Source organism: Hipposideros armiger, unplaced genomic scaffold (genome assembly GCF_001890085.2).
Source record: "Hipposideros armiger isolate ML-2016 unplaced genomic scaffold, ASM189008v1 scaffold_498, whole genome shotgun sequence".
NCBI classification, from domain to species: domain Eukaryota; kingdom Metazoa; phylum Chordata; class Mammalia; order Chiroptera; family Hipposideridae; genus Hipposideros; species Hipposideros armiger.
The window spans coordinates 528722-550078 of NW_017731848.1; the positions used below are offsets into that span (position 1 = coordinate 528722).

Below are 21357 nucleotides of genomic sequence, written 5' to 3' on the forward strand. Positions count from 1 at the left end.
AAACAAATAACTGTATTGGAACACCCTCCCTACTCACCTGATCTGGCCCCCAATGACTTCTTTCTTTACCCAAAGATAAAGGAAACATTGAAAGGAAGACATTTTGATGACATTCAGGGCATCAAGGGTAATATGACAACAGCTCTGATGGCCATTCCAGAGAAAGAGTTCCAGAATTGCTCTGAAGGGTGGACTAGGCCCTGGCGTTGGTGCATAGCTTCCCAAGGGGAGCACTTCGAAGGTGACTGTAATGATATTCAGCAATGAGTTATGTAGCACTTTTTCTAGGATGAGTTCGCAAACTTAATTGTCAGACCACCTATGTCTCTATAGTGCATAGTATAGCACTGAGTACATTAAGAGGAGCTACAAAATGTTCAAATAAATAAATAAACTAGCTGTTTATTTTCAGCTAGTACCACTACTTAGAGGAATACAAATTATCAGCCATTATATAAAGTTTCTTTAAAATTTTTGCACAAACTTGCCTCTGTACCTTTAAGAACATCTCCCAGTGTTTGTATTTCAGAATTTAACCAATAAGTGTTTTAATCCTGTTCATGCCTCTATGTTTACCCCTTTGTTCTTTCTTTTCAGCTACAGGGTTATATAATTTTTTTTAACCTCAGGAGACTCGTCTCTATAGATCATTTTATTTTTTTCTATACCAGTTCCAGTTTCGATTTCTGAGGTTCACCACCAAGAAATATGTGACTTATTCTATTAAAAATATCCTTTTTTAGAGCTTTGGTCTATCATAAAAATGGCTTGAACACTCTCTTTACCTAAACTGACCAGACCTTTGCCCAAACTGAAACTCGTTTGCCACTTACTTATCTGTTCAAAGAACCCTGAAAGATCTTACTGTGTATTCCCTCTAGTTGGGCATTTTCCTGGTAAAAATATTTAGTGCCATTTGTAAATATGGCCCTGTCCCCGGCCAGTCTGTCACTCAGATCAGTTATGAAAATGTTAAGTTCAATCTCCACACCCATCACTGAAAGACCATTCTGTTTTTATTTCTCCTTCAATAGAAATGGTTGTTTATTCCTACTTTTGTTTTCTGGTCCTAATCCAGAACTCAGTCCAAGATAAATATTCTCCTGGCTTCAACGCTGTTTTATCCTCATAAAAACAAGTGACCAGGTATCTGTGTACTAATGCAGTTCATGTAGTAAAAAATGTTTGGCAGACGAGATTCAGATGAATAGAGGAATACTTGTTCTGATTTCTCATGGCCATAGTTTAAAAATACATCCTAAATTTACTAGTAAGTTTGTTAGTACATAAATCATATACTATTATGGCTTCAAGGGACTATCGGAATTTAGTTCCTCCCATTTGAACTTGATGCATATCAGTTTTGAATTAAGTGAACCGACGAGGGCTTGAAAATATTTATTTCACTCATAAATGGTGGCTGTCCTCAAATGGTTTGAGAATTGACAGTGGTTTTTATTCCAGTAGCCACCCTCTGCAACCTTTATGCTGTGAGATTCTCTTTTCTCTAAAAAAGTAGCGACAAATTAATCAAAGTCAAAGGTATTGTGATTTTGATCTCCTGGGGTTTCCTTCTCCTTGTGAGTCTGATTTCCTCTTCTTGATGCTCTAGCTACCTTTCATTTGTCATTTTAATTGATGTAGATGAGGGAATTTCTTAGTGGGCCGAGGATAGGAAACACAAGGGGGAGAGATTATTTTCTGAGTCTTGCTGATGAAGGCCCTAAGGTTTCTTTTAGTCCCCAAGCCTGTGATTTGAATCTTACATCTGAGCCAGAAGCACCTGAGACTCCAGGTGGATGCCGCATCTCCCAGTAGTCTAGGAGGGGAACATCAGGGGTTGGAGGATCTTGTGCTTAGCTGTTGTTGAGAAAGTTAGGAATATTCCCTGCCCCCGCCTTCGCCCCCCCCCCCATGAGTGCAGTTAGCCAGAGGCCCTCTTAATTGAATCATATCTTTTCCTTATCAAAGACAAAGAAAGAGTTGTTTAGCTTGTGAAATGTAGTGGTGACAGTTTCAAAGCAGAAACAAGCCATGCTGAAGGTTTAGGTTGCTGAAATTGAGAATTACAAGTTCTACAAGCCAGTTTTCCCCCATGGTTTTTTTTTCTATAAATTATGGTGAGAGCTGCATGTTAGTTAAGTGTGCTGTTGTGTGCTCAAGACCAGTATTTCAGAGAATGTGTAATTGATAAAGTGGGCTTAGCTGTAATAACTCGCACTTATATGGGTTTTGTTTTCCAAAATAGTTATATTTATGTTACAGACTAGGAAACAGGCTCACTGGCCAAGGTCCTAGAGAGTTTTCCGCATGGGTAGGGCCAGACCTGGGACACAGACCTCTTGATTCCTGCATTGGGCCTCAAGCCACATTTTAGTCCAGTGAGAATGGCAAGTTCCCTTGTCCCTTGTTAAAAGCTATTATGAATTCATAGCTAAAATGCATTTTTTGGTTCTTAAGGATCATAAGTCTGCATTCTTTTGTGTGCTGTTGAACTTTTGTGTTCTTTTCATTAGCTTGGTGCCCTTTTCTGACATTGTGGTGGTGCTCAAACTGTACATAAAAATGAACTCGAGACTCCTTCACATGGCTCTCCGTGTCTCATTTCTCTTTGCTCTTCCCCTAACACTCCTCGTCCCAGTCAAAGTGGACTTTTCTCGGTTCCTCAAACAATTTTGAGCTTTCCCTATAACGATGTCTTTGGTTGGAACTCGCCCCCTCCCTTCCGCCTTTAACCTCCTGACTCCCACCTAGCGGGGTGGTTAGGCGTGGGCGTGGGCGTGGGCTCGGGCACCAGCTTCAGGTTTCCGATTGACACCATCGCTTCATGGCTGTGCGACCCACTGAGCTACTCTGTGCTGCTGTCTTCTTGTTTGCATATTGGGAGTAATAGTACCGACCTCCTGGTGTGGTTATGAGATTTCAATGCGTTTGTTCTTGGGGAGTTACAACAGTGCCTGGTACGTGGTGAGTACTCTGAAAGCGGGAAACCCTTGCTGATAGCGCCTCCACACCCCAGTGGGCTAGATAGCCCCACTCTTTCTCATTCTCACCATTGCACTTAGCACCGTATCCTGCAGGTTTGGCATTGCCTCTGGGTGACTCTGCCACTTCCCTGCAAGGACAAGGATGGCCACGCCATGTCTGTATTGCTCACTTTGCAATAGAGCCCTGGGCATGAATATAGGTACTTGGTAAGTGAATAAATAAATAAGCAAAGGACCCGTTAGCTCTCATTGTAAGCTTAATAATGTCTTTGACCTCAGCTTTCCGTTCCTGTAGTGAAGATCAGCTTCTGTTTGGGGCTTTTGGTGGAGGTGATTTTAGGAGAGGGCGATAGAAAAGATCATCTTCTACTTTAGCCTCGGTTTCTTTGTGGAAGCCTTTGGCATTCTCACATATTAGTGCTTAGTGTAGAAGAGGCTGCACCTGTGGACAAGCCTCCCTAGAAAGGCTGGGCTCCGTAGGGTCACCGGTTAATGTTGACCACAATCTGGGTTTAACCTAGTGACTGCCCCGGCCTCCGTGCCCAGCTTTCTAAACACACACAGGATTTCCCGCATCCAGCTTTGTTGGCAATCAGGTGTGCTGTGGCGGTAATGCAGCAGTGGAAGCCACTTGACTTTTTCCCCTTACGTGCTCTATTCTTAGTCAAGAACAAAAACAATGTAAAAGGAAAAGCTTATGCAAGAGGGGAATAATTTCTGGTTGAAAGTAAGGAGAATTTTTTTCTGCTCTAGGAGTGGAGGTGATTTGGCTCAGTCCTGGCAGTTACCCAACAGGTGGGGATGTTCACGGTGGAAATAATGTCTTCCTTAAGGAGAAGGGAAGGAGGAAGGGATTTGCTGAGCTGCTGTGATTTCTCTGGTTAAAGCCATTAAAGATTTGGTGGACCAAAGAGGGACACTAGCAATTAATTGCTGTAGAATCTATTGGATTTTCAGGGGGCGGTACTGAAAAGCAAAAACTAACTCAAACTGGGTTTTCACAGCAGTCTAATTTGAAAAACAAAGTCTATTTCTTAAGCTTACTCCTGCCTTCCTACATCTAATCTGCCCTAATAGAATAGTGATAATAAAATTTAGTGGGCACTGACCATGTATAGGCGCTGTTCTAAACACTTTCCATATAGAGCCATTGTATAAATGTGCAGTATTTATAGTTTGTTTATATAGCCTTTTTTTTCTTTCCAAAGAAAGCAAAGCAGGATGCATAGCAGTTAAGAGTGTGTGTGTGTATATGGGTGTTGGATTTGAACCATACCTCTTCCTACTAGCTGTGTAATTTTGGGGAAATTACTTTCCATCTCAGATTTCATATCTATACATTAAAATTAGAATTCCTATTAGATGAGATAGTGAGAGCAAAGTGCTGTGCTAGGTTCATAGGAAGTTGCTCAGATGTGTTAGCTAAGTAAGCAGTTAACCATTTGTTATGTTTCCTTCTACTGGGTGTGACCTTTGTGATCCAGGGAAAATTAAGAAAAATTTCAGAGCATTTCTACTATGCCTCTGACTGGGAAGTTAATTTCGTGCATTTATCAGTGCTTCTGACGGTGCTGCCATCGTCTGTCACCGCTGCCCTGGATTACCAGACCTGTGCTGATCTCCAGTCATACCTGTCATTGGTCCTTTATTTCTTTGTGGAGACAGAAAAAATTGGAGCAGTGTGTTTTTCCCAGAAGTGATGGTGCCTCATTGAACCACTCCCTCTGTTTCCCAGAGCAGGAGGTTCATGGTGTTTCAGCCACTTCAGATTACTCTTCTTTAAGCCATACCTTCCTTCAGCAGCTACTCCTCATCCTCTTGGTTTCTGAGCAGTCTCCTGCCATTCCCCCATACCCCCAGAGCCTCTCAAAGAGCAGGGTTGGGTGGCATGTGTGTGCCTGATGTAAAATAGCAGGCTCTTACTACTTGGAAAGCATTTTCTCATAGTTAAGATGTTAAAGGTGTCATTACATTGTAAAGAACAGTTAGTTCATTTATTTATTAGAACAATGGCTACATTATAGGTTAACCTGGTTTTTGTAAGATGGCCAGGTACTCTGACCACCCTTTATAGTGTTTCTGACATGTACTCTGAAATCTAAAATAAACGGATGAACTTAGAGGACCCCTTACAATAAATCTTCGTTCAAAAACATCTATTGAGCATCTGAATAGGGTACATCCATCTTCCCTTGAGCAGTTCAGTTCATGAAGGTCTAGTCCATTTTGTTTGCCATAATATGTAGAATAGGAGCTAACAGTACACCGAAAGGTAGTGCTGAGGAGGACTCACAGAAGAGCTCAGTAAACATTGTTTAAATGACTACGGTCTCGAAGCTTTCACTTAAGTTTTTATCGTTCCATTTGGAGAGTTAGATACTAAGTATATATATTTAAGGCATTTTCATATTTGAGCTCATACTGTTGTTATTCTTGTTGTCTTTCCATTTTATCTGCAGGTGATTTTCTAAAAATAAAGATCAGTTCATCATAAGTAGAGTTTGTGTACTAGTTTTCTGAAAACCTGACCCAATGGAATGGACAGGGTTGAGGGTGAGAGGTGGATGGAGGAGGCGGCAGCAATAAATGAGAAGGTGGAATTTTCTGATAAGAATTTGTGGTTTCTCTCTAAATACTGTCAGGCAGCATTGCTTCCAGGCCCTTCTATAACGTCAGTTTTAGTTTTAGTGTCCGCAAATACTCCAGGCTTTATATGTTTCTTCCGCATTGAGAACCCTTAGGAGTTTCCATGTTGGTATGTTTGTGATACTAGGAATTTTACAAGTTACAACCAGCCACTGTTAAAATGCAGGAAATTCTCTTTTGGAATGTCATTATTTTCCATAGGCTTACAGAGTGTAATGCCTCCCTGCCCCGGCGGTCAATATGGACTGCTAGTAACGACCCTGTGTGTTTCATTTCCCACACGTTCTCTGCATTGTGTAGAATAAAAAATGAGGGTTCTATAAATCAGTAATCTTGAGTGCATTACATTCCACAGACAGAAGGGTTGAAAGTAAGTAAAAGGTGGAGGCGGTGGGGCAGCTGATGGAGCAGTTTCCCTGAGCAGGTGAGAGACAATGAGACCCAGAGATCAGGGTCTGTCTAGTCTTTGTCTTAGACTAGAAGAAGCAGAACTTTTGCCCATAGGAAGCAGAGGTGAATGTGGGTTAACAAACATTTGTTGAGTGCCTTCTATATGCCAAGCGCTGTGCTAGTTTCTGGGAACAAATAGAGGACTAACACATGATTTGCTTTCAGGGGGCTTATAGTTTAATAGAGAAAATGGTCACAGAAAACCGTCAGGTACTAAGTACAGTCAGTCCTCATTATTTGTGGATTCCATGTTTACGAATTAGCTCCTCATTAACATTTGTTTATCACCCTAAGATCAAAGCTTGTGATGCTTTTATGGTCATTCAGACATGGGCAGATGGGCAAAATATTGAAGTCTCTGGATGTGCACGTTCCCTGCTCAGGTCAAACAAGGCAACACTCTGCCTTCTTATATCAGCTCTCATACTGTACACAGTGTCCTTTTCATAGTCTTTGGTGTTGAGGTGGGTGGGGTTTTTTGTTTGTTTGTTTTGCATTTTTGTGCTTTTTGTTGGTGATTTTGCTGTTTAAGAAGGCCCCCAAGTATAGTGCTAAAGTCTAGTATTCCTAAGGCAAGAGTGCTGTGATGTGCCTTATGAAGAAATATGTATTAAGCTTCGTTCAGGCAAGAGTTATAGTACCGTTGGCTGCAATTTCAACGTTTTGAAGCAGCAATGTATATATTAAAGTGTCTTTAAACAGAAACACACATAAAACATGGTTAAGTATTCATCAGTTGATGAAAATGTTGTGGCCAGAGACTCGCAGGAACCTACCTCTAGTTCCCCTAAAAGCAATGGTCCGTTATTCACTAATTCAGTTTTCACAGACTTCATGGAACATGAGCATTGTGAAGAATGAGACTCGATGGTCCAGTGGAAGTACTGTGCAGCACTCAGCAGCCTGAGCTGGAGAAGGTGAATGGTCAGCTGACCTGAGAGTGCGTGCTGAGGGCTGTTCCAACTGAAGGACTGATGCAGCTGGGAATCGAAGCAGTTACTTTATAGGGCTTGAGAGAGAAAGAAGTGAGGCCAGAATGTGTTTGGTACTGGGAGACACGGGAAGACTATGTAAAGTCGGAGGGCAGGCTTGGAGGGACTAAGACAGCTGAAGGGGAGGAGGTTGTAGTCAAGGTCATACTGGGAAATGGGTGGGGTAGAAAGGAGGGCTGTGAAAGAGGACCCAGTAACACACTGGTTGTTGGATCAACCATTCACAGGAACCTTGGGCTCAAGGGACGATCTACTGATAGATCAAAGGGCCCAGAGAGCTAACGAAGACCGTTTTATTGCCCACTTGAGTGCAGCTGTGTGCATCTTTCCACAGACTCCAAGAGCCCTGAGACATGATCCAGGTGTAAAAGCGGGTATAGCGGCCTAAAGCAAAATATCAAATGAGTGGTCAAGTGCTTCACTGCACAGAACACAATGTACTTTTTTTGTTGTACAAGCCCCACCCCCTTTGTACCATGGGAAGGACATGGAGGAAGAATCAACACGATTGTTTATTGATTAGATTAGGGAGAGGAGGGGAGGAGAGGAGTGATTGAATGGACAAGACTTGCTCAGGAGTGTTGTTGACTAATTGTCATGAGATGCTTTTTCCTCCCCAGAGAGCTAGGTTGATGTTATACTTCCAGAATTTTCTTTGTTATCTCTTTGTGCTCGTAATCCTTCAATTTTCAGTTCCCTAGTCATGTGATTTTCACTGTGGCATTTGGACTGGTTAATGTGTATACATATGGTTTGGTAAATAGAGGTAATGATTCCTCTCAGTTCTGTTTGCGTGGGGGTGGGGAGTTCGCCAGCTTCCTCTTGAGTCTCCTTAAGGTTTCATTCACACCTCTGGACAGCCTGATTCTAGCCTTCCAAACTTTCCCACTGGCCACTGCATTAGGTTTTCTATCTTGTCTCATTGGCCGTTGTGATGGGGTTTGGAAATGGATACACCACCACTGTAATTCTTCTTAAGAGTTTTCTAGAGCTGTTCTACCCAGTTTGGAAGCCACTAGCCCCATGTTGCTGGCGAGCACTTGAAATGTGACTAGTCTGAATTGAGGTGTTCTCTAAGTGTAAAATGCACACTGGATTTTAAAGACAATATGAAAAATGAATTAAAATAATATTTTTATACTGATTACATGTTGAAATAAGGTTTTGTATATGTTCTGTTAATGAAAAATCATTAAAATTGATTTCACCTGTTTTGCATTTGAGTGCTAGAAAATTTAAAATTATATATGTAGCTCATGTCATATTTCTGTTAGATGGTGTTTCATTGCTTCCTTTGAATTACCAGGGAATGGTTTGAAAATGACTATCAGATGGCACTAAAGACCAACTTGCTAAGTCCCGTTGTATTTGTCATGCCGTTGAATGGCTAGTGTACCTGAATGGAGCTCTTGTAAACAGAAGTAACACTGTTATGAATACTACAAATTCTCTCTGCTAAGAAAACTTCTCCCTAAGAAGTATATCCTTTTTCTTTAGAAATCCTCGTGTAATAAATAAATATTCATGACAGTTCTGCTGGATGAAATATAACTGAATCCCTTTAAGAATTGATATCAACGTTAGCATTAGCTTGTGTTTTGGACTAATCAAACACAGTCAGATTTTTAAATATGTAATTATTTTTCAAAGGAGCATTTGAATCTGTGTCACCTTGAGCCAGGGTATAATAAGGTTTTGTTGCCTCGGTGAGTGACTGTTTCCAGGACTTAGGTGAAAAGCTATTTGTGAGATAGCCTTAGTGAATATAATGAGAGAAAAGAGGTTAGTTCTAAGTTAAGAACCAATTACTAAGTGCCTTCTCTCTCTTCACTGTTAGCTTAACTACACAAGTGAAATACTAGAGAAATTAAAGCTGTGATGTCCATGTCCTCAAGAAGTTCATCATCTGGTTTCTAAGTTTGTAAGGGGCATTCTAACGTTCTGATGTATGTCATGGGGCCTGAGGAGAGCGTAACACCTTACACTAGTAGCTAAAGCATTACAATCTGCTAATTATTTGCTACAGAAATGCAGGTTCAAGGTTACTGTGAATCAACACCGCTTCCACATGTGTTCTTATATGGGAACTGTGCATGGCGTCCTTCCTGACACCATGACTGTTGCAGTGTGTAAGACACAGGGATTGTGGTTCTACAGCATAGCCGAGGGAAAAAGCTGAACCATGGCTGTTGGGAAGATTCAGAGCTGTAAGAAACATAACAGACAGTGCTTCAGAGCCATTGTGTATAGAGAGTCCATTCTGTCTTCCTATTATAGATGTTGAAATAACTTCAGGAAAGGACCACTGTGGGGGGTTTTTTACAGGTTAGATGGCCCTTGGTTTGGATCCTGAAAGAACTTAAGAGGATTTGACTTGGAGAGAGAGATGAAGGGGATTTTAAGAAGGGAAATTGGTGTGACTGAAGCTACATAGGTGGAAAAGGAATTTATCATTGGAAGAAAGAATGCCATATGTTAATATGAAAGCTAATTATTTCATAGATATGATTTTCTAGCTGTTGCACCAAGTTGTCCTAGAGTTTATTGTTTGCGCAGTGAGTTTATTTTAGAGGGCTTAATTGCCTGGAGCTTCCAGACAATTGGCTGTGTTTTGGTGTGGGGGTTAGGGAGGCGACTGACTTTCTTGGGTAAAATTATCATTTGCCAGATGTGATTGTGACCAAAGTTATTTATCTTGGCTTCATATTGTGTAAATACAGTACAGTCAACTATGAACTTAGCAACTCACATAGCACAGTGAGTACTTTTGGATGCATGCATATTTTTAAAAAGCCGCATCACATTTGTCTAGACCTGGACAGTTCTTCAAAAGGACTTCCACATGCTCACATTTAACCATTTTAACACTCGTCCAAGATCAGTGGAGTAGCGTCATCACCCATTTATTTGCAGCTGAGGAAACTGAGGTTGAGAGAGACTGAGTGTCTTTCCCCAGAGGCATGTGGCTGGTGAATGACTAGGCCAGAACAGAGAGAGCACTTGCCTTCTAGTCCTGGGTTCTTTTCCCTGTATGACACCCTCTGTCAGCAGAGGCACTGCTGATGGTGACTGCTGTCTGGTTGCCGGTGGCCCCTGAGTTCCTAGTACTCAGCCTTGTCATGCGGGACTGACTCAGGAATGAGCGCCTGCTGACTCAGAGCTGAGTACCCTTTTCTCAGGCTTTCATTTCCAGCTTTCTCTTCTCAGAAATTCATTTCTATCCACTCCCAAGCAGCTTTCTTAGTCTCTGTGTGTAGCTCTTTAACCTCTTAAAGCACTTTAAGAGTCTTTCTTACTTAATTTGCCAGTGATAAACATATTACATGAGAAGCTTTTAATTTTACCTAGATGACAGTAGTGTCACTATTGGTGCCTGTCAAACCAACACTGAAGGAGAACAGGAGAGAAGCGTCATCTTTCGTCACTGACCCCCTCTCTTAACCTAACCTCTACACAAACTTAGTTGAATAACTCTCATAACTTTATTCTGACTGTTCTATTGTGGCAGGCCAGGAATGAATGGGATACTGGTTAGAAGGCTGTTGCAAGAGTCCTGGTAAAATACGGGGCTTGGACTAGGCTGGTAGCAGTGGGAGTGGTCATATAGGCTGCCCTATCTCCATGGGCAGGGGTCAAGAGGGTGGCAGGAGTGCCACATGTTCCAGATAAAACGCCTTCCCCCTTCTCCAGCTTTCATATCACCAGTGGTGAGTGAAGAAAGGATCTTAGTACTCTGAGTACTTCTAGTAAGAGACTGCCCCACCCCTTCCACCCCCTGAATACTTGACAGCTCCATTGCACCATCACCACATCTGCCTTGAGATGGTTAGCTTACTAATTCCATTTTTCTCTGTATCGTCAGCATCCTGAACAGGGCCTGGCGCATCAAATATCTGAAAGAATGAATGAATGGGATCCTAAGTCTTTAGATAGTGTGTTTTAAAGGCAGGTTTGTAAATTATTCTGCAAAACCAATGAGATATCTTTATAACTTGTAGATAAGTGTCAGATGCTTTTTATTTTGTTTAATCCCATTTGGTGGCTTATTTAATTACAGCACAGATTAATAAGTAACTCCCAGTAGTTCCAAAATTATCCCAATGGCTATAATAGTTCCAATAATAATAATTATCGTTTGTGTGATGCTATTTACAGTAATTTGAATTATTTATTCCTCTGTGAGAGAAATAGTTGTAGCCCCATGTTATACATGTTAAAAAAATTATAAATGCTTAAGAATGTTTTTAAAACTGTTATACGTGTGAGAGAGAGGAGGAGAGAAAAGGAGTTGCCTTTTGACAACAGAACTCTTCTGCAGGAAGACTCAGAGACGAGCCTCGTGTAGGACTCAGGTGTATAGTTTACCTGAATGGAACAAGGCACATGAGAACGTGCACAGCAGTGAGCAGGCTTAGTGCTGAGGGCCTCAGTGCTCAGCTAAGGGAGAAGAGCTTCCGGTGTGGCCTGGGCAGGTGAGCTGCGGTGTCAGAATTCCGACAGCTTAGGCTGTGACTTAGCCTGTGCAGCTCTGCTTTGCACTGAGTAACCCACGCTATATCTGTTTCACAGCATCAACGAAAAATTTAATCACATCATAGCTGTACATCCAAATAGAAGGGAGATGGGGGATAGCTGAGAGTTCTCCCCTAGGTATTTTTTGAAACATGCTTCTTATGAATTCTACAGCTTGCTAACAATAATGACAGTTTCGATGAGGACAGCGGGAGCACGGAAAACTGGCAATACTGCAGAGCCGTTTTTGGTCAAATAGGTGTAAGCGTGTGGTACAGGCATTTCTGTAACAGCTCTTCAAGGCCACTTGTGCTTCACTTTGTAGCTGTGTGCCCTGGTCACATGCTCTGTAGAGAATGGGAGAACTGTGAATGAGTCCAGAGATGATGGCCCCAGTCCAGCAGCTCAGCTCCCAACTCCTTAAGCCAATCTGGTCTACTGATGTTATACTTTCGCTAAGGTCCAAATGCCAGTGACAGCCTGGTTTGAAGTCAGAGTTCAACTTTAAAAGTTGTGTAATATTTTGTCGCTAATATGTTTCTAACTTTTGGAAGTCTTGAAAAGAACAATGTGGTTGTTATTAACTGCAGTGCAACTTGGGCATGGGTTGTAAAAACCATACATAGGGAAAAAGGATTATAGACTGAGGTTTGATATTGAACCTTAAAAAAAAAGATGAAAATTTTTATTTAAATGGCTGGTTATCTAGCTGATTCCAGAAAGGGTGAATGATTTCACTGAGAAAAAAGATAAGCAGCGCCTCTTCTTATGGGTAGAGAGCTACGCTATAGAGCCTTACAACCTTGACTTAGCAGGCCTGGCCTGGCCACCTCATTTTCCTTGTTAAAGGTTAGATATGAAATAGCTACAGCCACAGTTTTATTGTAACTCTCATTATCAGGGCCGCTGTTTCATTTATTAGGTTAGGGATCTCCTGGAGTCTCATCTTTCTTTTCCTTATCTCTATTGTCAGCATGTTGGTACTTGGTTAGATACGCTTTGAATAGCACTTTTCCAATAAAAATATAATGTGTGTGGCTTAAAATCCCCTCATTGTTGTGTGTATTTATTGCTGCTAGGTACTAAACTAAGTCTCCAAATAAAGGGAAATTGGGAAGTTTTGTTTTTAGTTAGCTATTTTAAAAGAGTATGTAACTGCTGCTATATACTTTTACTGGCTTATATAAATATTAATGATAGCAATTCCGGTGAAGGAAAAACAGTGAGTAGAACTGCACTCGGACAGGGTGAGTGCTTTGCTTTTCCCTTCCACTGTCTGAAATTCTTTTGACTCTGACAATTTCCTTACAATAAAGCCTGCAGAATGTTATAGAATAAAGAAATCAAATGATTGTTACTGGTTTGGCTACATGAACTTTAAAACATAGTTTTACCCGTTGTTTGTAAATAATGCATACATATTGTTGAAAAATGGCAAACAGAGAAGAATAAAAGGAAAAGCATTCTTAGTCTCCCTTCTCAGACATGCTGATATTTCTTTCGAGTTCTTTTTTCTACAGTGATTTTTTAAAAAGCACACTTGTATCAAAGTGCATATACAATTTTGTATTCTGTTCTTTTTATTTAACTTTATAACATAAGAATTGTTTTCTGTGTTTCACAGATTTCATGAAGACATGCCACTCATCCATTCATTCTTTCAGTTACTGAGTGCCCTTCCCGTGCTAGGTCCTAAATGCGGTGGTCCTCTTCAAAGCATGGGCGTATGGGAGTGGAAATTAATCTGGGTTATAATTAGGAACTATAGATTATCCTGAATTTCCATGTAACTTTGATCTGAATCTGAAAGCTAAATTATCTCCCAGGTAGTTCCTCATTTTAAGTCCATGAAGTTACACGAGTTGATTTTATTGTACATTTCAGCTGGCTTTGTATGGATAAAAAAAACACTCTGCGTAGGAGTTTGTCCCGCAGCTGCAGTGCTGGACTGGGCAGGGTCAGAGAGGAGGGCAGAGCAGACATCCTGTGGGGTGCCACTGTGCCTGGCTCCTGCACAGGGATTGTTTACCAGAGAGTGGGGCAGGCAGCGTTCATGGCAAGGTGTCTTAGTCACCCATGGCACACGTGACTGGGGCCTTGTCCTCACAGAGGACTGAATGATGTGACTCTAAACATTGTAAGTGGTGTGGGGTTCAAGATGTAGGAGAAAGGAATTGACATAATTTATCAGTCAGTGACACCCAACTGTCTGCTCCTTAACCTCTTCCCACACCAGTCCTCAGATGGGCAGGCGCCGATGGGCACCTCCCGGCAGAATAGACTGGGATGAGTGGTGTGGTGAGCTGTGACGTGAGCAGAGCTGCCTGGACGTAAAACTGCCTCTGCCACGACAGGCTACATTATTTGCACTAGTTCCTTAACCTTTCTGTGCTCCGGTCTCCTCTGTTAAAAGAACATGTTAGTGCTACTGACTTCCTGTGATTAAACGAAACATGATTAGAACAATGCCTGGCATGGAGAATAAACCCTTGATAAATCTAGCTAGTAATTATCTACTTTGTATGCCTGAGTTTGTACATATTGCCAAATTTCCTGAGTGCTGAGCTTGTCAGATAAGTTTAGATGGCATTAGGGGCAGGTATGTTATTTTCTGATCGCACACTGAACTGGTAGTTAAAGCTGGGACGCTGCTTAGGTATTTGGAGCTATTCATGGCCATGTTTCTGAGAACAGCCGAGTTTTGACAGATTTGATATTAAACCTGGATCTGTTTGCAAAGCCCATTCCCTTAAATCACACTGCTTTGGGAGAGCTTTCTCATTCCTTCACCTTCGCCCATTTGCTCTAGCCTAGCATGAACGCCTTTTTTTTAACTTCGTACTGAACTAAAATATGTTGACAGAAAAGTATATGTATTCTGCTTGCTGCATGTTGACAGCACCATCGCCCAGATCAAGAAACAGTAGTTTACCAGCATCCCATAACCTTTTTGTGTCTCCTTCTGGGGACGACGCTTTGAAAACCATTGGTAGGAAGGCTTTGATCAGTTGCTCATGGGTGTATGAAAAAGGCATGATGGAAGAGAGGGGATTACAGTAGTTCCCCCCTTGTCCACGGTCTTGCTTTCCGTGGTTTCAATTATCTGCAGTCAGCAGCGGTCCAAATATATTAAATGAAAAATTCCAGAAATAAACAATATATAAGTTTTAAATCATGCTGTGTTCTGAGGAGCGTGATAAGAATTCTGCTCCATCCCACCTGGGATGTGAATCATCCCTTTGTCCAGCATCTCTATGCTGTGGACGCTCCCCAACTGTTAGGCACTTAGCAGCCTTCTCAGTTATCAGATGAGCTGTCATGGTATCGCCATGCTTGTGTCCAAGTAACTCTTGTTTTACTTAATAATGGCCCCAATGTGCCGGAGGAGTGATGCTGGCAATTCGAATATGCCAAAGAGAAGCCGAGAAGTGCTTCCATTAAGTGAAAAGGTGAAAGTTCTCAATTTTATAAGCAAAGAAAAACTCATATGCTGAGGTTGCTAAGATCTACAGTAAGAATGAACCTAATGTGAAATTGTGAAGAAGGAAAAAAATGTGTGCTCGTTTTGCTGTCGCACCTCACACTGCAAAAGTTACAGCCACAGTGGGTGATAAATGCTTAGTTCAGGTGGAAAAGGCATTAAATTTGTGGATGGAAGACATGACATCATCATGGCTCAATGATCCTCCTGACTTTTCGTCAGGTCAGTAGTGGCCTATCGCCACGTCACAATGCCTGTGTCACTCACGTCACTTCATCTCAGCATGTAGGCGTTGTTATCGTCTCACATCATCACAAGTAGAAGAGTGAGTACAGAGTACAGTAATAAGGTATTTTAAAAGAGACCACATTCACATAACTTTTATTACACTATATCATTATCGTTCTGTTTTATTTTTAGTTATTGTTAATCCCTTACTGTGCCTAATTTATAAATACAACTTTATCATAGGTATGTATGTATAGGAAAAAACATAGCACGTATAGGGTTTGGTACCGCACAGTTTTAGGCATTCACTGGGGATCTTGGCATTTATCCCCTGTGGATGGGGAGACTGCTGTACCCCCAGTAAGAGGAGGGTCCGTTGTGGTGGCAGTAGATCATGACCCGCCACTGCCTCCTTTCCTTTTTTTCCTTCCTTTTTTCTCATTAAGGTAGTGTGAATAGGCAGAGAAGTACTCTTTATAGAAAGATTCATTAGATAAGAACAATTAGACTGTTCTTTTTGGGGAACTATGTTAGGCCTCTGTTTTTCTTCTCTTCAGACCCATCTCTTTCAGCCTTGGCTTTTGAGTTAATTTTTCCTCACATACAGTGATCACTGTTTTTTGTCACCTGAAGAGCCTGAAGTCAAGTGAATGCAGAGTTGCATGAATACTTACTTACCTTGAAATTTTCCTGAGTTTAACTCTCCCAACTCTAAATCAGTCATGGGAATGGAGTTTTTCTCAAATGCCAAATATCTTGGATTGGAGGTGGGTCCCTGGAACGCTGCACCGGAAGGATTTGGACGGAGTCTGGGCACCACAGGAAACAGTATTCTTTTGATTAGAGAATTTGGCCGTAGGCAAAGGAGACTGGAAATGGTTTCCTGAGTTCAGGTATTTGTCTTGTATGGTGTAAATGATATGCTATTTCTTGACTCGGCAACTTAGCACTCTTCTCTGGGACCACTCAGTACCTGGGCTGTGAGGTTGGAAGCAGCGCAAATGCAGTTTAAAAAGTTGAACCAGTAGTCTGTCTCCTTTTCTTACATACGTGGATTTATACCACTTCCACACTTCTCGGGTCCTCGTTTCCAACACTGGATAAAGTTCACCTGTATTGTGAAGGTATCAGTGGAGGCAGCAACAGGGCCAGTCAACATACTGAGCTGCAGGTGCAGTCCACTCAGTGGTTGCGGGAACTTTTCTAAATGTGTAAACACGGCTGAACTGGGTGAAGAAAATAGCTTTGCCATGAGTAGGTTTATAGACAGTGATACATTTTTGTTATACTTGTGAGGGAGGGAAAAATTTTCCCACTTTTTTATTTCTAGTTCTTCTGGATGGTCTAGTAATCAAATTGACATGAGACAGATTAACAAGAAAATAACCAAGTTCATTATGTATGTACATATGAGGGTTCCATGAGACTATGGGACCTGAGGATAAAGCAGAGAGTTGAAACTTATGTACCATCTTCAGCTAAGGAGAAAGTGGGGTGAGTGAGTAGAGGTTTGAATTTCAAAGAGAAGGTAGGCAATTCACAGGTAGATTAGAAGGCGCAAACATTTGGTCAACAAATTCTTGCCAGCCACCCAGAAAGAGTAGACGCAGAAGGGAGTCAATAGACTTTGCGAGGTTTCCTCCCCATGTGCCACACTTAGTTCATATTATGTTAAAGTGATAGCTCCCTTCCTTTAAGCAGGGTTTTCTATCTGAATTCCTTTAAGCAGGTAAGGGAGAGGTAAAAGGCTCTTCTTGAATCTTTTAGTTCTTAAAAATAACCAGCTTAAAATAACCAGTACCCCCAAAAGGCACATGTTGGGGTAGCAAACTCTGCTCCCCTTCACAGTAAATGAGAGAAAGAGGAAGTGTGTGTGTTTGAGCACAAACACCCTCCTGATCAGAGTCCATGCACAAAGCAGCCCACTGTTTGTGGCAGTAGATTCATATCATAGTTTTAATGTAAATACTCAGTGGCATTAAACCAATCAAAATGTTATCTGTTGGGTATCTGTGTAAGACTTGTATGAGTACAAAGATGAATGTCAAGACCCAGTTTTTATACTCAAAGAATGTATGATCTAGTTAGGATCATAAGACATGTACACTACTCTATTGCAAAACAATTATGTGTTAAGTGTTAAAAGTGTGGCTTAAAAAAACTATAGAGGAATTCAAGAGAGAAAAAAAATCTTCCAGCCTAGGGAGGCTTCATGAGGAAGATGGAATTATGACAGAGGAAGGGAAGTAGTTCTCAAATGTAAGGTTCCCAGGCCGGCAGCAGCAGCACCCTGGGAACTTGTTAGACATGTGAATTCTCAGACTCCACCCAGAAATGCTGAGGCTGAAAGCCTGGGAGTAAGCCCAGCGAGTTGTGTTTATAAGCATGCTAAAGTTTTAGCGTCACCCTGCCAAGGAAATGGTGGCTGAAAGGTGTGCTGACTGAGTTGAGGGAGAAAGTGACTGGCACATAGTGAGGGTTGAGTTAAAGATGGCTGCCTGAATGAAGAAACACACGGAAGGGGTTCGAGTTTCCTGTGCCACTCGGTTCCTGTTTAAGAGAATTTTCCCCCAGTGCAGTTTGATCCTTATTTCATCCAGCTGTCCTTTGTAACCATGTTGTCATTTTCACTTCCCATTATTCTGGTCATTTAAAATATTTTCATCACCTGGATAGGGGATAAAACTTGGTTTTTATAGTAGTATTGAAAGCCCTTGGAAAATGTAAAAATATCAGAATTATTGAACAGCTTTGTGGCTAACTATTCGATAAATGTATACAGAATACATATTTCAAAAGAGGGTTTCATGCCCTTTCATCAAGTCCTAGAAAAATATCTTTTAGAGTTTGAAGTTTTGAAACTAAAATTCATTTTTATACATAAAACTGGGATGTGTTCCCCCAGTGTTTCCTCTACATCATTTATAAAATTCAGTTACTTTGTCATTTTTAAAGCTCCCTCCCCATCAGCACTGAACTGCACTTGCATTTCTCCTATGATTGTAGAAGAGATAAACCCTAGGTGACTTGGAGACACTGACCTAGGACCTCTTTGGGCCACTGGTTCAGTGCATCTGGTGGTGGCAACAGCTCCACTGCCAGCCATTGCTCGCTGAGCCGCCCTGTGCCCAATACGGGAAGGTCTGAGTGCTTGCATAGTGACCTCCTAGTTTTCTGTTAAAAAGAGAAAGGGATTTTAAAGACAGTTCAGGAGGAAAAAAAGGAGAACCCATGATGCACCATGGCCATGCAGTGAAGCTCTGAGTTTAACATGCGTTCCCGCTTCCTGGGGAAGAATGGACTCATCCTCCTAACCTGGTTCTGCCACGCCACTACCAACTCGACACATGCCTCAGAGAAGTGTAGTCACTGCGGTAGGTCTGTTGTGACCTTTATTTCTCAGAGGAGGATATATTTACAGTCTTTGGGGTTTGTTACAGAGGAACTTTAGGATCACATATGTAATAAAGTCTTAAGGTAGTAATTGAGACCTCTGTTATGCTATCATGAGATTTTTCGCACACTTGTGACTGAAATAAATGGCTGCCATGTATATAAAGATACGTACATTTTAAACCTTGTGAAACTAAAGACTCAGCCAAGGTTCATCAGATTTTAGGAATCTGTTAAGATTTTCTTCAGCCAAATTCGAGGATGAGGAGGAAGAGGAAAAGGAATTGGGACCAATCCTTTGTAGTTTTTGTATCAAGATTTGACCTGTGTTTTAGGGACCTATGCTTTTTATTTCTCCTAAAAAGAAAAGATATTTTTTCTGTGAACTCACAATACCATGGAAAAATCCTGTTGGTTCTATAACATTATTCTCATTTTACAGATGAAGTATATGAATGTAAGAAGTCAAAATTGAACTGCTTTTGTCCTTGGGTTCTTGTAGTTCAGGGCTTTCTCAGCTTGAATATGCCCAGGAGTCAGGAATTCAGTGTAAGTTTTTGAGGGTTTATAGCTTCTCACTTATTCTTATTTTTCTTACTAACATACACACACACACACACACACACATATTAGTTTAATACATGTGTTTGGTATTAAAGCAAGGATGTGTCCCCACTCCTCCCTCCCCAGGTCATTTCCTATACATTGAACCCTACATTTGTCTGTTGTGGGTAACCATCTCTCTCATTTGCCATGGGCGGAGTTTGCAAGGTTGCAGAGTAAGTCCTGTCAGCTGACACTTGCTCACATGAGGGCCATTAAGAGGGTGGTGTGGCCAATGTCAGAACAACCTTGCAGCTAAAGGCAAGTCGCTGCCTTTGCCCAGAGCCAAAGGAATAGGTCTTGTGACCAGCTGTTTGACTACTGCATAATCGCCCACAGAAGAGCGCAGATGGAGTGAGTCAGGCCAAGCTGCTCAACCTGCTCAGTGCTTTTTGTTTTGCTAACTGGAATACAAACTTAGGAGCAAAAGTAGGAAGTGGCATTTGGACTTGTCTGTTTAGAATGGGTTTGCTGAGATGTTTTATAACATGATGGATGCATCTGACTTCCTAAGTCATCGGGGAGCTTAATTTACGTAACAAATGAATGTTCCTTTTTTTCCTTTGAAAAGAAAAAAAAAACTTTCAAAAGAGGAAATTCATAGGCTGCTGCTGAGTAACTTGTCTCACCTACTGTATAGGGAGTGCAGCGATCATTTGGGGCAGCTGGTCCTTGCAGAATATCCTCAAACAATAGGGGATCTTCAACATTTGTATCCAAGTCCATGTTGATAGTCAGGATAAACCGGAAGACGGTTAAACAGCTCAGGAGATGTGTGGCGGCACAGCGAAGACCACACACTGGCTGGGGGGCCGGCAGGACTCAGCCAGTTCTGTCAGCGATGCTGTTTCTGGTGCTGGGAGGACTTGCAAGACAAGTTTATGCACAAAGCTTCGGAAAGGCGCTGGAGTAGGAAGGGGCACTGATCACACAGAACTCGACAACAGGTTTGGAACTTTAGTTCTGTTTCAAAATCCAAGCGAATTTTTTATTTAATTTAGTGTGTACCAAGCAGATGAAATTGTATTGATCTGAAAATTGTTTTTCGAGAGTACTCTAAGCAGGAGACATGGGGTGGTTGGTGGATGTGCAGACATAAGTCCATTTCTTTGTAGAAAAGGTATGGGCATGGGTATATTTTTGTGACCATTTTTATTCTACCACCCATCTGCTTTCTTCTTAACTTTTCACTACCTCTGGCTGGGGCCAGCTTGCAAGAAATAGTTACATCCTTGTCCTGTGTTGCAGCTTGAACTCTATGCTATTCGCGGTGCAACAGGAAAAAGAGTTGCAGTCCAGAGGTACCACGACAGTTGGTACACAGGCACAGGATTGGGAGTTCTTGCTTAGTTTGAACGGTGGGTGGGTGGGTGGTTGTGCTTTTCTGGTCGGAGGCATGGTGGTGAGGGAGAGCCCAGTCTTCCTCTTCTAGAAAACCCTGTTCTTGGGACAGATGGTATTATGGTAAACTAATTTTAATAATGGAACTTATCTAAAAAGAATAACATACTTGCTATATTCTTTTAGGGTGATTATTTCATTCATTTTGGAAGAATTCATTAATTTTATTAGTAGTAGCTCTTAATTTAAACATTCTTTGTGAAGAATTTTATTGCATGTCAATGAAAAGGAAAAATCCTGAGAATTACATTTCACTCCAAAATCCTTTGTAGATCCATAGTAAGGAGAGCCAAAGGTTAAGCTCTGATTCTTGCAATTAGTATAAAAGTAAGGTCCTAAATTCACTTAAATGTTATATTTTTCTTTATAGATGTTTTCTCAAAATTAACATGTCCCATAAATTCCTTATCCCATAAATATATTTCTTGGTTGATTAAAAATAATCAGGGTATAGTTTCTGTCATATGAAAGTCTTCTTTCTTTAGTAGCAATGGAATAAAATGTCCACTCCAGTATAAGAGCCAGCAGATTGGAGAGTTAGGGAGAAGTGTGGAAATCATTTTATGGGTGTTGGGTCACATGCTTTCCGCTCAATTAAAGAGAGATATTTGTAGAGGAAGAGGTATGAATGAGGTGGTACATTAGAAAAATACATTTGAGTGTC

The 21357-nt window shown here is 41.4% G+C and overlaps 1 protein-coding gene across 4 annotated transcripts in view; it reads left to right on the plus strand.

Annotated features, from left to right (window-relative positions):
* FNIP2 (folliculin interacting protein 2) overlaps positions 1 to 21357 on the plus strand; it is a 137074-nt gene that overhangs the window by 28701 nt on the left and 87016 nt on the right. For 2 of the 4 annotated variants that reach the window (XM_019667511.1, XM_019667513.1), the window contains exon 1: positions 19552 to 20239. The exons of the other annotated variants lie outside the window; for them this stretch is intronic. In XM_019667511.1, the coding sequence (XP_019523056.1) occupies positions 20064 to 20239 (176 nt within the window). In that variant the 5' untranslated portion in view covers positions 19552 to 20063. Of the gene's footprint in view, positions 1 to 19551; positions 20240 to 21357 lie in introns of those variants that run through there. 4 annotated transcript variants of the gene reach the window in all.